The following is a 15,782-nucleotide window of genomic DNA, read 5'->3' on the forward strand; positions in this document are numbered from 1 at the left end:
ATAAGACATCGCTTTGGTGCAACTATGCAGAGTTTTAAGATGAAACAAATAGCGAAATATTCAAGATGATAAAAGTTATTATTTTTTATTTTCTATCGATAAAGTCTACTTATATCATAATTTTTATAATCCACTAATTTAGAATAATAGCTTAGTATAGTACATGGACACATGGCTTAATATAATTAAGTAGATATAAATTGAGTACTCCATTTATCCATTTAATTTGTTATTATCAATAACGAATTTAAAAATAAATTAAGATAGAAAATTTTGCTAAAGTTATGGGTTTTTTTTTTTTTTTTTTTTTTATAAGAGAGAATAGATAGGGTTGATAAGACTAGTAGAAGTCATTCAATAGAACAATTTATTTTGTGGTGGGAGTATTTGGAGCAACTTGAAAATTACTATTGAATGTTAGTTAAAAACTTTAATTTCTTTAAATTAACTTTATATAAATTATAAAAATATTTGTATTGTAACTTCTTCACATTAAGTGAAAAATTGTGTTTGAAATTTTCACTCTATGTATAAAAGCCTAAAAGGTAATCAATAATATGTAACAAAATAGTACTCCTATTATTTTTAATGGTCAGCATTTCTTAATTTGCTTGTTTGCAGTGTGAGTGATGGTTTTGTGTTGTCCATGTTTACCAATAATATTTAACAATTATTATAATTAAATTGAATAAGTATCGATGCTACAATGCTTCACTGAATGATATAAATTTGTAATTTATTTTAATTATATTTTATGATACATATTCAATTTATGACCAAAATCTCATGCTTTAAATTAATTTTTGGGTCTCTCGGTGAAGAAACATAATTATATTGTAAGCATACTGATTTCGAAAATTTCTAATCAATTACCATAATTTGTAAATTACTACAAAAAGACAAAATAAATATTAATAAAGTAAACAAAATAAATAAATACTAGTACTTATAATTTTTAATTCTAAAAACCCCACCCATACAAATTATATTAAACATAATTATATTAAATACTAAAAAATAAATTATATTAAATATAATTTTAATATAAGGGTGATTTGCCAATATTATAAATCACCGTTATTTACTTGGATTACCTTACTGATTTTGGTGACAAGTTAAGTATAGGTTGTATGGTTTTTCTTATGCTGTCTTAGTGTCATTTATCTTTATTTCTCTTTGCTAAACTTTTTACTCGGAGATTTAATTCACTGTGTATTGCTATCTGCACTCTCTTTAAAGGGCACTAGGAGAGGTTTTGAGCATTTTCAATCAATTAGATCATATAAGGCTTTAAAAAATTATGGTTCTCAATATTAAATTATGTAGTAGTCCTTTCAATTTATAGAAAATGGAATATTTACTTTTTTCACATTATTTAATGCACTTATTCAACACTTAATATATTAATACATAGCGAAATATTATAAAAAATGGATAATAATAATTTTTGCATTGAGACGAATCAAACAAGATCTCACTTAACTATCTTTTAATTAATAAATAAATTAAAAATAAAATAAAAATTAAGAGTAATAAGTAAATAGTGTCAAAAAGTAAATGTTTCCCATTCTATGAATTGGTGACAGTATATAATAAGTGTTTATAGACACAAAGTTTTTAGGAAAATATCAGACTACCTCCTATTCAACCTAATTGTCCCATTTTTTTTAGCACTATTCACTTATCACTCTTAATTTGTATTTTACTCTTAATCTATAAGTTAAAACATAGCAATGTGGAATCTTGTTTGATTCGTCGCAATACAAGAATTATTAATATCAACTTTTTATTATTTTTAATTAAGAACGATTTGAAATATTAAGGATTAAAATATTATCTCGACAAGTGTAAAAAGTCAAATAGAATAATTGGAGTGAATAGAAGGAAGTAATATTTTGAAATTTCTTAGATATGTAAAAAGTTTATCAATTTTTATTTCACCTTAAAAGGATAGAGTATGATATGTTTAGTTATTTTAATTTCCTGCTGGACTCTAAGTTTAAGTGGCAATAATAGATTGATGAGTATATGAGTGGTGGTTAAATGTTGGGTGTTAATAGTTTGCAAACAAATATGAAAAAGGGTGCTGTTCCTGAAGTTCCTTGACGAAGGATGACGGGCTCTCAAGTCTAAAAGCAGTTGAGCTACTTTCACAAATGCCAAATGAGAATATAGGAGAACAATCGATCACCCTCTTATAAGTTTTAGGGTAGTAGTTAAACTTTATAAGCCTATACCATCTTCATACTTGATTGAAGGAACATTAATTTTTGTACTTGTTTACCATTGCAAATACTAAACTTTCTACTCTAATACTTTAGTCCCACCCAAGCCTATTGGTCCCGACTCATATTTTCATAATATCCAACTTATATAATTTTTAGTTCTGTATTATTCGAGATATAATTGATTAAAAAAGCATAAAAAAGTGTTTGAGTGTAAGTAAAAAAAAAAATAGAGGAAGTATTTTTCACAATTTTCAAAGTATTTGTTATAAATTTTATATCTGCTCAATAAGTTTTATAAAAATTATAAAAAATTATAATAAGAATTTATATGTCGAGATAAATCTTATAAGATCTCATATGAGTATATTTTTACTTATAGACATCCATGAAAAATCATATACAAATTAGTTTCTCCTTACAAGAAATATTTATAAAAATATCAAATTAAAACAGAGGAATTAATTCTTAAAACTTCTTCGAATTATATATAAAGAGTTAAAAAAGGGTATATATTATTTAATTTTATAATGAATTTTTGACTTAACATCATTCAAAATGTGAAAACAAATATGAATTAGCTTATTAGTTGAGGGTCTTTCATTTCATTCTTGTAAGTCTATGACTAAGGTTTAATTCTTACTATTTAGTAAAATAATTGATTTTCTCTCTCCGTAACATTATCTCTGGAAGCTCTCTAATCTATATATGAATTAACAAAGTAAAGTATAAATAATACTCTTTTGTTTTAAATCGTTTATCACTCTTATTTTAAATCTTCTATAAAAACCAATTGCGAATTACAGTATTTAAGTTTAGTACTTTTGCAAATTACAGTTTTCTTCCTTTTTTTTTTGTTTTTTTTTTTTTACGAATTTCAGCCTCGAAAGTATCAAAGTGACCATCATTCAAGTCAAGTAACCATTGACCAACCCACATGATTTTTGACGAGCCTACATGATCGTTGACCATTACTAATCATCTTTGACTTTTGTTAACCAACCTAATCACCTTTGACTTTCCTAATTACCAATTGTACCATTTTTTGAAAAATATTGTTATGATGGGTAAAAACGACATTGAATATCTTTAATTCTTTTTTGGTCTATGAGCCAAAAAATAGGTAAATAAGTACTTGTTTCGACTGGATTTTCGTAATAGTTACCCCATGAGGATGATTGCGACGTCCGTTTTTTAAAAAATATTGTTATGATGGGTAAAAACGGTGTTGAATATCTTTTTCGGTCCACGTGTTTAAAAATAGGCAAATAAATACTTGTTTCGATCGGATTTTCGTAATAGTTACCCCATGAGGATGATTGCGATATCCGTTTTTTAAAAAATATCATAATCATGGATAAAAACGACGTTAAAGTGTTAAAACACAAGGGTACATTTGATAATTGGGAAAGTCAAAGGTGACTAGGGTTATCAACAAAAGTTAAAGGTGATTAGTAATGGTCAACGGTCATTTTAATTGGCCAAAGGTCATGTGAGTTGATCAACGGCCACTTGACTTAAATGGTGATCACTTTAATACATTCAAGGCTATAATTTACAAAGCAAAAATCTTAAATTTAAAGACCTTAATTTGCAACTAATTCTTAAAAATAATTTTTTTCACAAAAATGCTTGTATATATCATACTCCTTAAGTTCCTGCCCCATGAAAAAAACCCATATATCTCAAATTTATAAGAATTTTTTAGTCGTTTGATACGAGATTAAAGGGTAAAAAAATAACCCACAAAAAAAAAAACGCGGAGAATGCGTGAATGTTGTACTAAAGATAAATATACGAAGGCTTCCCCTCAAAAAAAAAAGACAAAATAAAAAATACATACGAAGGCTTAACAATACAATAGGTGAACAAAGTGGTAGATTCCATGGCCACCAAAGAAATATCATACCCCATATAGTCCCGTATAGGTCGTAGACTCCCTATTCCCCCTCTCATCTCGATTTGATAATTCATCCTCCACCTCTTTTATTGTACTATCCAGTATCCGGTGCCTTAAAATATTCAACAAAATGAAATAAAATAATTTCTATTTTTCTTTTTAGGTTTCTTATTTACTTTTGATATATTATTTATTTATTATTTTTAAATTATATTTTATTATTAATCTATAAGGTAAAATATAGTTATGTGAGATGTCATTTGATTTGTTTTAATATAAAGTTTATTAATATCAACTTTTCATAATTTTTAATTATACATAATTAAATATATTAAGAATTGAATAAGTGTATTAAATAAAGTGCAAAAAGTAAATGAGACATAGGTGAGAGTAATTAAATTATGTGGATTAAATTTTAAAAATTAAAAAATAACATAAATAAATAGAACAATATAAAATAAAAATAATGCTAAGTGACTTGGAACAAGTAGAGTAACAATTTTTTTTTATTCATCATCAAGCTTTTGATTATAGTTTTAATGTGGGTGATATGTTACTTATGATGATGATAATGCATAATAATTTAAGTTACAAATGATAAAAACATCGCATTAAATTACGTAAAATAAAAAAAAATTCATAAATATTTTATTTTTAGGTGGTTATCTTTAGAAGGTCCAAATATATTTCTTTTTTCGTCTAAAACAAACATCGATACTAACACAGTGACACCTGGCGTCCGGCATGCCACTTGTTGTCCTGCACTACCACTGGACGCCCATCCCACTCCACGCTGTCGTCGTGCACTTAACCGTCGGTAGATCGCCTACCATCTTCATAATACCCTACTATTAAAAAAAAGTTCTTATGTTTTTAATTAAATATGTAGTGTTAAAACTCTTATTGTATTTGATTATTATTTTGATGGAGTTAATTGTACTTGGATTATTTTGATTAATCTAAATCTTGGAAGAACTTGTTTTTTTTCCACATTCTTATTAATTACTTCTAATATTTTGATTCAGTGGTTTGATAAGTACAATTATCTTAATTAAGATATTATTGAATCAAATCAATGAATGTAAAGTTTGTAATGAGTAATGACATCACTTATTTTTTCAAGTGACATCTCATTTTAGTTTGTAGGAACTAGTAAGAGAGCAACCCTTGTATAGTAATCAAAAACTAAAAGTTTCTCTTGGTATAGTGATACTCCACTTGTATATTAAATTATTAATATACTTTTTTCATTTTTAAATGTTCTTTCCGGCAAAGATTTCAAACTAAATTTTGAACCTTAATATTTCGAAATACGCATTATAAAAAATATATAATAAAAAAGTATACATTAAGACGAATCTATTTTATCATTTATATACTCCCTCCGTCCCATTTAATTTGTAACATAATCTATTTTGGTACGTCCAACTTTATTTGAATTATTTCTATTTTTGGACTAGGACCCACCACCTTTTTTTAATCTTATTTGTATATTTTAACTTTTTTTAATTACATCCACACAATTTATTTTTTCTCTTCATTTAATACCATTATCCACCTTTTCCTTAAAAACAACAACTTTTTTTTTGATGCAAATTAAATAGGAGAGAGGAAGTATCTCTTAAAATCCTAATTAAATTTATTTCCCTAAAATAAAATATTTTAAACAAAAAGAACATTAATGTATTAAAATAAAATAGTCTAAGATTGTGTTAATAACAATAATAATTATAATAGTAGGCTCGGAGCAGTAAAATGGCAGCAAAATCCTCAGTGCCACTGCTACTGAAAGAAAAGAGAAGGGGAGAACGAAGAGTACTTCTTCAGTATTCATTGGGAACCCAAGTTTTATTGGTTTTTCTTTTAAAATCTTATTATTAAGAGTATATTTACACTTTTTAGGACTCTATATAAAAATTAACAATTTTTTTATTAATAATTTTAATTTTTTAAGAAAATCTAATCTAGTTATTAGAAAACAGTTTATATTTTTTATAACTATTTAACTTCTCAAGAATGAATAAAAGATTAACTAATAACATATAATTGAATTCTCATATTTTTAAACAAAAATAATATTAAATTATATAAATAAATACATTAATTTTGCTTATATGACATTATCCTATTATTAATCATATTTTCCTTTCGCAAAATTAAAAATATCACTAGTTTTATACTTTCACCTTCTCATTATATCTATTATATTTCTCTTTTTACATCATCTAATGTGATGTTTTGATTTTTTATATATAAAATTACAAAAAGTTAATAATATATATATATATATATATATATATATATATATATATATATATATATACATATATATATATATATATATACATATATATATATATATATACATATATATATATATATATATACATATATATATATATATATACATATATATATATATATATATATACATATATATATATATATATACATATATATATATATATATATTATCACACGATTTAAGTAAGAGTATACTTGACTATAATTTTTCCTTCTACATTAACCATAATATATACTTCTGTTAGAGCTAGTATATAACTTGGGGCTTAACCAAAAGTTATATCATGGATGGTTGAAGCCCTAAGAATACTTTAACATACTCTTTCACATGATAGTCCATTGTAGTAGAAATATGGATGCAACATAAGTCCTCCTCATATTTGATGCTATTCGACTTTAAAGGAAGGGTGCTAGAAATTCGAACTCGTAACCTCTTGTCACGTTAGCTCTGATGCTATGTTAATGAACTAATTCATGCAAAAGCTTAAAGTGATTAACAATATAAAATAAAGGAAAATTCTACATAGTAGCATCGAACTTTCATGAAATGCCAGTGGTAGTACTTTTGTAAATTTTTTCCACATGGTAGCATCAGGTTTATGCACTATCTAACTGCCCTAGTATTTTCTGTTAAATTTTTGTCAATTTTGGTTTAATACACCAATTTAACGAAATAAGGATAGAAATGTCAAAATGGTAAATTAGATGGAAATTGGTAAGAATTTAACGAAAAATACTACGACATTTAGATAGTGCATAAATTTTATGCTATCATGTGAAAAAATCTTACAAAAATATTACCACTAACATTTCATGAAAATTAGATGTTACGATGTGAAATTTCCATAAAATAAACTTTAATTATAGAAGTAAATAATATTGATAAATGTAATGTAGCTCATACAAGTATTTAAAAAGGGAAATGTAATATTCTCTCTTGTTCTCTTTCTATCTCTATTTCTTCTCCTGCATCCATCGCGTGCACTCTGCTCTTTTTTTCGCCAAAACCAAACAAAAAATCTCACAATCTCTTTCATTCTAAACAGTATACTAATTGCTTTTTCTGTTTACTCATTTAGCAGAAAACCCAATCACCAGCTTAGCTTCTTCTCTCTTCACTTATTATAAAACCAAACAAATTAAAAACCCACTCTTAATTATTTAGCACTAATTTTATGTTTTAAACAACAAACGGAAAAAATGAAAGCCTATTTTTATTGAACAGTGAACATTAATATCTATACTGAAGCAACTAGACTGTTAATTATTATTATTATTATTATTATTATTATTATTTAAATGTTACACTATTAAATGTTATACTGTGTTTATATTGTAACTATCAGTTTAAGTATTTTGATTGAAGTTCTATAAATAAAAAAGCATATAATATTTTATCATGCATTTTCACATGAGAGTCCTATGCACTAAATTATAGATCTTGCGAGAGATTTCTTTATGTGAGATCAATAGCTTAATCAGTCTAATTATAATTGTTTACAATATGTGATTAGTAATTGATCAATATAAGGTTATAATTAAAATTTGATTTTTTAAAGTTATAATTGGTCATTTAATTAATCACTTTATATCTAATTGATCATTTTAAGATTTGAACTGTTGACTTTAATGTCAAAATTAATTTTAAATTATAAAATTGTAAGTAGAACTTGAAAAAAATTATAAATTTGAAAGTAGAAGTTGATCAATTTAGTTTCAAAATTGATTAGTTTTAGGTCAAAATTAAAATTTTTTATTTTAATTGATTCATATAAAGTTTATTTAAGTTAAAATTGATTAGTTCAATCTCAAAATTGATACTTTGGAAAAATAATTTCATTTATTCTCTTGAAAGACCGTTTCTTTAAGATATGTATCTAAGTCCGGCCGATTAATAATTAATACATACTTATCGTATTCTTTATGCCTACTTATATTATTCTTAATGCTTACTTACAGTATACTTAATGCTTCCTTTCAATATATTAAATGTCTACTTACATCATTTTTAATGTCTACTTACAATATTTAAAAAAATATATAATGGGCTGACCCAAATAGAAATAATTTCTCAAAGAGACTGTCTCTCATAAAAATTTATGAAATAATTTTTATTTTAATTTTAAATTTGTGTCAATCCATTAATACCCATCTAATAATAAAACGGTCTCTTTGAATTTTTGGGTATTAATAAAACACATGCCTTTCAAATGAGATTTAAACCCAACCATATTTTTTTACATGTCACTTTAGATTTTGATACCATCAACTCACGTTAGATTCATAATCATGAACCATAATCTTAACAAGTCAGCGACTAGATTCGAAATTCAACTCTTTATTAAGAACTCATTTTGTATTTTAATTTATTTATTAGTTCTAATAAGATGGGTTTCTCTTTCTTCCTTTTGTTTCTTTAATTTGTTTTAAAAAGCCTGTGAAAGAAAAAGAAAAGAGGAAGTATTATGTACTCAGTACTCCTAGTAGTGTTGCAGAGAAAGATGACGACAACTATCACTTAATAACCCACTGGTTATTTCTTAGGATTTTGCTGTTAAAAGCCTGCTTCTTGTGTAAGCTTCAAATCCGGGAGCTCTCTGCTCTTTCCCTAAACTTAACCCTTTCTTCTTCTTTTTCTTTCATTCATTTAACCATAGACAAATTGTTGTTTTTACTTCCACCACAATTAATGCTTCTTTTTCTCATCTTTTAATTTTAATTTCTTGAGAAAATTGAAGTTAAATAATGGAGGGTGGAGGGAATAATAATAGTAGTAGTAATAATAATAATAATAATAATAGTAATAATAATAATAATAATAATAATAGGATCACTACTAGTAATTCTATGATGATGGAAAATGGGTTATATCCTATGATTATGATTCCTCCTCTTTCGCATCACCATCACCATCATCATCATCATCATCAGAATCATAACAATGATCACAATACCATCAAAGCTTGTTGTTGTTCTTCAGCTGCTTATGATCATCAACATCATGTGATGGAAATGGAGCATCAAACTCAGAATCTGAATAATAGTAATGGTGGTGGTGGGAGTAGTAGTAGTACAGCTGGGAATATTAAGGCTAAGATTATGGCGCATCCTCATTACCCTCGCCTTTTATCTGCTTATGTTAGTTGTCAAAAGGTGATCATATTTTGGGTTCATGATGTAGTAGTATTATCTAATAATCTTACTCCTTCTAAATGTCTCTGCTTTGTGTGTTTTTTAGCATGCTCTTTTGACAAAATTTGAGTTGAATGCTGTACAAATTTTAAGTACTTAATTACCTTGATTTGTAATGGCTGTTTGATGTTAGTTAATTAATTCATCTCAATTCTACTTGGAAAATAAAAAAGGATGAAATTTACCCATATTAATTAAAAACCCATTTTCATCCCCTTCAAGATTGTACTTCAAAAAAAAAAAAGAAGAAATTTTTGGATTTTGTTGAGTGTGTATGATTTGCTTAAAAACCCATGAAATCTCAAAAAGACCAACTTTTTTTAAAATAAAATAAAAATTCAAGCATATATAGTAGTGTACTAGTGCTTGTAATAAACAAAGAAGAAATTGTTGATCTTAAAAAAATCATAAAAAATAGCTCAAAACCCTTTTTCACAAAAGGGTTGCTAGATTCTCTCCCTAACTCTTCTTGTTATTTTGGTATTAATTAAAATTAAAATTAAAATCATTAAACCCTTCTTTTATTTATGCAATATTCAAGTAATTTTTCCTCTAAATTAGGTGATATATTATCTATTGATTTTATTTTATGATATGATATGAAGAGGAAACTGATGCATGTATATGTAGGTCAATGAGCTTAGATTCATGAAGCCTTAATTACTTCTAAGAAACAAAATGTTTATGCCTCATAACATATAACAATTTGCTAATATTGGGTTCTATGTAAGTGTAGGTTGGTGCGCCGCCAGAAGTGGTGGCAAGATTGGAGGAGTTGGAAGCAATAGCAAGAAGTCAAGGCGGCGGAAGAAGCGGCGGAGGGGTGGCAGGTTTTGTAGGAGAAGATCCAGCTTTGGATCAATTTATGGAAGCTTATTGTGAAATGCTTACCAAATATGAACAAGAACTAACCAAACCTTTTAAAGAAGCCATGCTTTTTCTTTCAAGGATCGAATGCCAATTCAAAGCCCTAACTCTTTCCTCTCCTTCAGACTCTCCATCTTCTGGTGATAAACTTTTTTCTCTCTATTTCTTAAAATTTATACATTTGTACGGGTTTTAACCAGAAGCTTAAGCTGATGATTAAAACCAATTTGATTTAACTTTCTCTCTCTTGCTAGTTTGTTTGATTCAAGGGTTTTGATGAATGAATGGTTTCTTTCAAATTGATTATATTTGATCTCAACTAGAAGTATATCTTTTGCTTTTATTTAGAGTTTTCCTTTTTTTTTACTTATATAATTGCATGGTGCATGTTTCCAAGATGAGATCTTGGAACTCTAAGAAAATTTTTCTCCATTTCTCTTATCATGGAAATGAATGGTTGTTACATTATTGGATGTTTAATTATTTATTTTATGTGATCTTGGGAATAGGGTTTTCAAATAATTGTTCATATGATCAATGGACTATGCTTAATTATGCTATTTTAATGTCTTTGTTCTGGATTTTTGCCTCCCTTCTTTGTCTTGTTATTTCCACTTTTATATTGGTAATGAATCCCAAGAGTCTGATCTCTTGTTTATGGAGCAATTTATGTCTGAGTGGAGAATCTTCTAAATATGTTTCTCTTTTTACAAACATATTAATAAATTATTTTCTTTACATTAAGAGGGCGTTCAAGAGAGGTTTCAATTTATGTGTAATTTGATTATGTATGATTTGTGTGATGAGTATGGCACATGAATTAGGCTCAAGATTGGTCTTCAAGAGAGAGGTTTCAATCTACTTTAAGCTCATGATTTGTTGGTTGAAGATTAGTTTCTTGTCGGTTGATATTATTCTTGTTTGAACCTTCTTAATTCGACTAGGGTATGGTGCGAAGTGCTCGTCCGCTCGCTTTAAAAAATAAAGTTGAGTTGTTAAGAAAAAGTATTATTGATGGTGTATGTATGCAAGCCAAGGAAGTTCCACAGTTTTCATAGTGTGTTTCCTTATTTTTACTAGGTTTCTATCCTTTCACATATCTTAGTTAGAATTGGACATTCATTCTTGTCTTCCACCATATCTTTAATTATATCATACGTGGGAGTTGCTAATATAGTATCCGGGGCGACATTGAAATTGAGGTTCTTTAAATTTCTAGTGATATGGCGCGTAAGGTGTGCAAATACAAGTTCATGAACGCGAGCAATCTATTGTTGATGGAGCAAACAGGGTTTACATGGGTATTTATTGATGGAAGTGGGATTTTATTTTTGGAGAAAATGTGTAGATTATTGCATTGTCTTGACTCTCTATGCATTGTTTGATGGTTTTGATGATACGACAACATATAACAAGTTGATGGTTTTCTAAAACGTAAAATACATTTTTTTACACTTTTACAATGTAGCCAGTATTGGTTCGCTAGATTTTAATACCCTTTATCATTTATTTTGTCGATATGATATGATGTGATTCTATCTACATTGTCCCCTTGGAAAATTCAAAATCCTTTCAATGTGTAGGCATTTGAAGAGAGGGAAGAAGGGGTCCCTTTACTTATAACAAAACCCAAATTGCAGAAGTTGACAAGTTCTACTAAGATATAAATATATCATTCTAGTTGCCTAGTTGTATGGTACAAAGGAAAATAGAGAACGATGAGTATAAATAAGTTATAATGTAGAATAATTCTACTCTATGAAAGTAGATCTCTAGTCTTTTATATGGAATAATTCTACTCTATGACCCATCTGTGCTAGAAATCTTGAAGGTTTCTAGAGAAGTTTAGGTTACAGTCAAGTCTAAGTGATTGATAGAAAATCTTATTAGGAGTACTTTGTATATGTTGGTGTTGGTTTTGTTGATAGACTTTATGAACTGAATTTATGTCACTTCCCAAATTTTATGGTACATGAATTAAAGAATGCCTACAAGGTCTAAAGGATCCCTTATCTAATAAGGCCATAGGAAGCTGTTTACATCAATATCTCTTTGTCATAGGAATAATTTATTCTAACATAACATGGTATGTGTCAAAAAATTATTGTATTGATTAATGGTCGTGTTCGTAAAACTTTGTGTTTTTTTATTTATTTCGTTGAATACCTTATCGCCTATCGGTTGAGTGGATTTGGTGATTATATCATGGTGAAATTTGAATCAAATGTCTCTTGTGGTTATTGTTTGAGAACTCGACTTGATACCATGGAGAAACCTTTAAGTGTTTTCCTATATATTAAGGGTCAAGAACGAGATATTTCTTGTTTATATACTACCTTTTGTCTCTAATAGTTGCTACGGTTACTCTAGCAAATATTTTTCATTAATTGATTTTATTTGATATATGTTTCTATATGTTTAATGTAAAACATAGTCAAATGAGATTTTGTTAGATTCGTTTTAATGCATATTTTCATAATATTAAGATTTTAGAATTTTTATCATATGAAATTAACGATATGAAAGATTAAAATTATGCAATGAATAGCGTGAAAAATGGAAATTTAGCATGTATTAAAAATCAGAGGAAGTATTAGGTTAGTTGTTCTACAAATACTAATGTAATTTGTTTGAACCGTTATATTTTGGAATTTGATTGGATGCCTCGTGCTTATAATGTTGTCTTTCTTGAATCTTTTGGCATAGTTTTTTATTTATGCTTGTTTGATATCACAAATAATTCTTATATTCTTGATCTTTGTCGTGATGCAAAAATGTCGTACCCGGACAGCTTGTGGCGAGCATCCTGATAGGAATGGATCGTCTGAAGAGGATATTGATGTAAACCATAACTTTATTGATCCATCAGCGGAAGACAGGGAATTGAAAGGGCAGCTACTCCGAAAGTATAGTGGTTATTTAGGAAGTCTGAGGCAGGAATTCTTGAAGAAGAGGAAAAAGGGAAAGCTACCTAAGGAAGCTAGGCAACAATTGCTTGATTGGTGGAGCAGACACTACAAATGGCCATATCCCTCTGTAGGTTTTTTTTTTTCTTCTCCTTTATTATATCTTCTATTATTATACTCGCTTTGTACCTTTGAATTTGCTAAAGCACGAAATTAGTTGAAGTTGGTGCTTTTTGTATGTGTTGTAGCAAATCGAAGGGACAAATGGAGTATCATTTTTCAAATTGTGTCTTGCACGCCTAGTCGCCTATTATCACTGATTTCACAATAATGCTTTGGACTTGGTCAAAATGAACCTAAGAATTGAACACCGATGGCTGGGATAACTTCATCACCCTCTTGTTCATTCTTCGGGCTTGGACCATTAGACCTTCCAAGCTTGGCCTTTTATTTGGAAAAAGTACCACTAATATTAGACTAGAGTGTGTTATTTACTTATTTCTCTACATTTTGTACATAATTTCTATTGCGTGCTAGTCTTCTAGAGTGTCTTTTCATGTTTACCGCATCAAGCGCATTATTATGTTTGATCGTCTTCAGTTCATGATCTGCTGTGTTTAAGGGCGGCTAGCTTTGGATATATTTGGTGCAATATTTAATGTCTTGCAACATCTAGGCGATTAGTTATCAAAGGCGGAACAAAAATTGACAAATTTATAAAGGCCCTGTGCAATTTATAAAATTATAATATTTTTCTAACAACTTTGTATCTTTAAACACTTAACATATACTAAGTAATTTAATATTTAGGCCTGTTATTTTTCGAGGCCTTATGCGGTCGTACATGTTGAACATGCTCAGAACTTCCAATGTTAGTTATGTGACCATAGCGAAAAAAACCTGCTTGATTTTATTTAGTTTTAAGCTCAGCATCTCAGAAAAATGCTCATCATTTTACCTCTAAGACTTTAACTCTTTCAAATTCTCTTTTGAAACTCTATCTCCTTCGGTCCACATCCAAACCCAAACTATAAATAAATTGCAATAATTCTGTTCTGTGGAATCCCAACTCCGACCATATTTGTTTGTCTCCATCAATTACTTACCCGCTGATCCAAGATAACAATTAAAGGAGCACAATGCTTTCACTTGTTTTGCGCGAAACAGATTGAATCGAGGCTAGGCTTGTATCTGATAGAGCATATAACATATTATATGACTTCTTGAAGTCCCAGAATATGACATATACACGATTGTATAGTCTTAGATCATGTTATGTACTTATTCATCATCAATGTAGTTATTTTGTTTTTTCTCTATTACTTAATCACAGGAGTCCCAGAAACTTGCGTTAGCCGAATCGACAGGATTGGATCAAAAACAAATAAACAATTGGTTCATTAACCAGAGAAAAAGGCATTGGAAGCCTTCAGAAGACATGCAATTTGTGGTGATGGATGCTGCTGCACATTCCCATGCTCATTCACACTATGGTTACATGGATAATGTCCTTGGTAATCCTTTTCCCATGGATGTCTCCCCAACCCTTATGTAATGCCATGCATGCATGTTGGTCAAGCTATGATTTATATATATAGCCACTCCCTTTTGCACAATTTATGGTTTATGCCATTGATGATACATAATTATTGTACCTAAACTCGATCGTCGATCCGAACTTACTAAGATGATCATATGCCTTATTATCTTATGATCCCATGCTAGCTTGATGTTCAATTAGTAGTTATTACTTAAATTACTTTAACTATGCTTCATCATTTTGAATATAAGATTAGGTTTAAATTTGCTTTATATTAAATATTGTTCTTATAAAGGGTATTATGATCACATTTTCCTCTAAATTGTTCTAGAATTAAAGAGTATTATGAATATGATAATTGTATTTTAAAAATGTTGAAAATTTTCAAATGACAACTTTTAAATACTCTGCTAAATATCATCATCATATCCAGTGTATTTCGCCTATAGAAAATTATGGTCAGTGTCTGGGCAGGAAAAGACCGCGACAACTCATACCTATAAAGGAGAGAGCAGTCAAATAGTCTTTGACTCGAGAAAGAATTGGAGCAGTTTTTGCAACGGCTAAGGCCGAGTGAGATTGAAGCTGACTTCGCAGATTTACATCGTATCGCTTAGGCGTGACCTTTAAAACATAAAAAGATAAATATAATGCAAATGTAAATAAAATAAAATAAAAATAACTATTAAAAGGAAACAATAATAATAATAATAATAATAATAATAATAATAATTGAACGAGTAAAAGCTCTCCCAAATAGAATGTAATTATTGAATGATTATTTATTACATGATACAAATGAAGCTAAATTCATTATAATATTGAGTAAATTACCTCCCAAAAAGGTT

The 15,782-nt window shown here is 28.2% G+C and overlaps 1 protein-coding gene across 1 annotated transcript; it reads left to right on the forward strand.

Annotated features, from left to right (window-relative positions):
• Nucleotides 1-8,816: 8,816 nt before the first annotated feature.
• On the forward strand, nt 8,817-15,116 carry LOC130815265 (homeobox protein knotted-1-like LET6). The gene is made up of 4 exons (XM_057681675.1): nt 8,817-9,582; nt 10,358-10,628; nt 13,280-13,524; nt 14,728-15,116. Exons 1-4 carry the CDS (start codon nt 9,175-9,177, stop codon nt 14,947-14,949), a joined length of 1,146 nt encoding a protein of 381 aa, XP_057537658.1. The 5' UTR covers nt 8,817-9,174; the 3' UTR covers nt 14,950-15,116.
• The last annotated feature ends 666 nt before the right edge of the window (nt 15,117-15,782 follow it).

Source organism: Amaranthus tricolor, chromosome 6 (assembly GCF_026212465.1).
Source record: "Amaranthus tricolor cultivar Red isolate AtriRed21 chromosome 6, ASM2621246v1, whole genome shotgun sequence".
Lineage (NCBI taxonomy): Eukaryota > Viridiplantae > Streptophyta > Magnoliopsida > Caryophyllales > Amaranthaceae > Amaranthus > Amaranthus tricolor.

Coding starts and splice junctions, on each gene's coding strand:
- LOC130815265 (XM_057681675.1), top strand. CDS start 9,175: ATGGAGGGTGGAGGGAATAATAATAGTAGTAGTAATAATAATAATAAT. Junction 9,583..10,357: donor CTTATGTTAGTTGTCAAAAG/GTGATCATATTT, acceptor ATGTAAGTGTAG/GTTGGTGCGCCGCCAGAAGT. Junction 10,629..13,279: donor TTCAGACTCTCCATCTTCTG/GTGATAAACTTT, acceptor GTACCCGGACAG/CTTGTGGCGAGCATCCTGAT.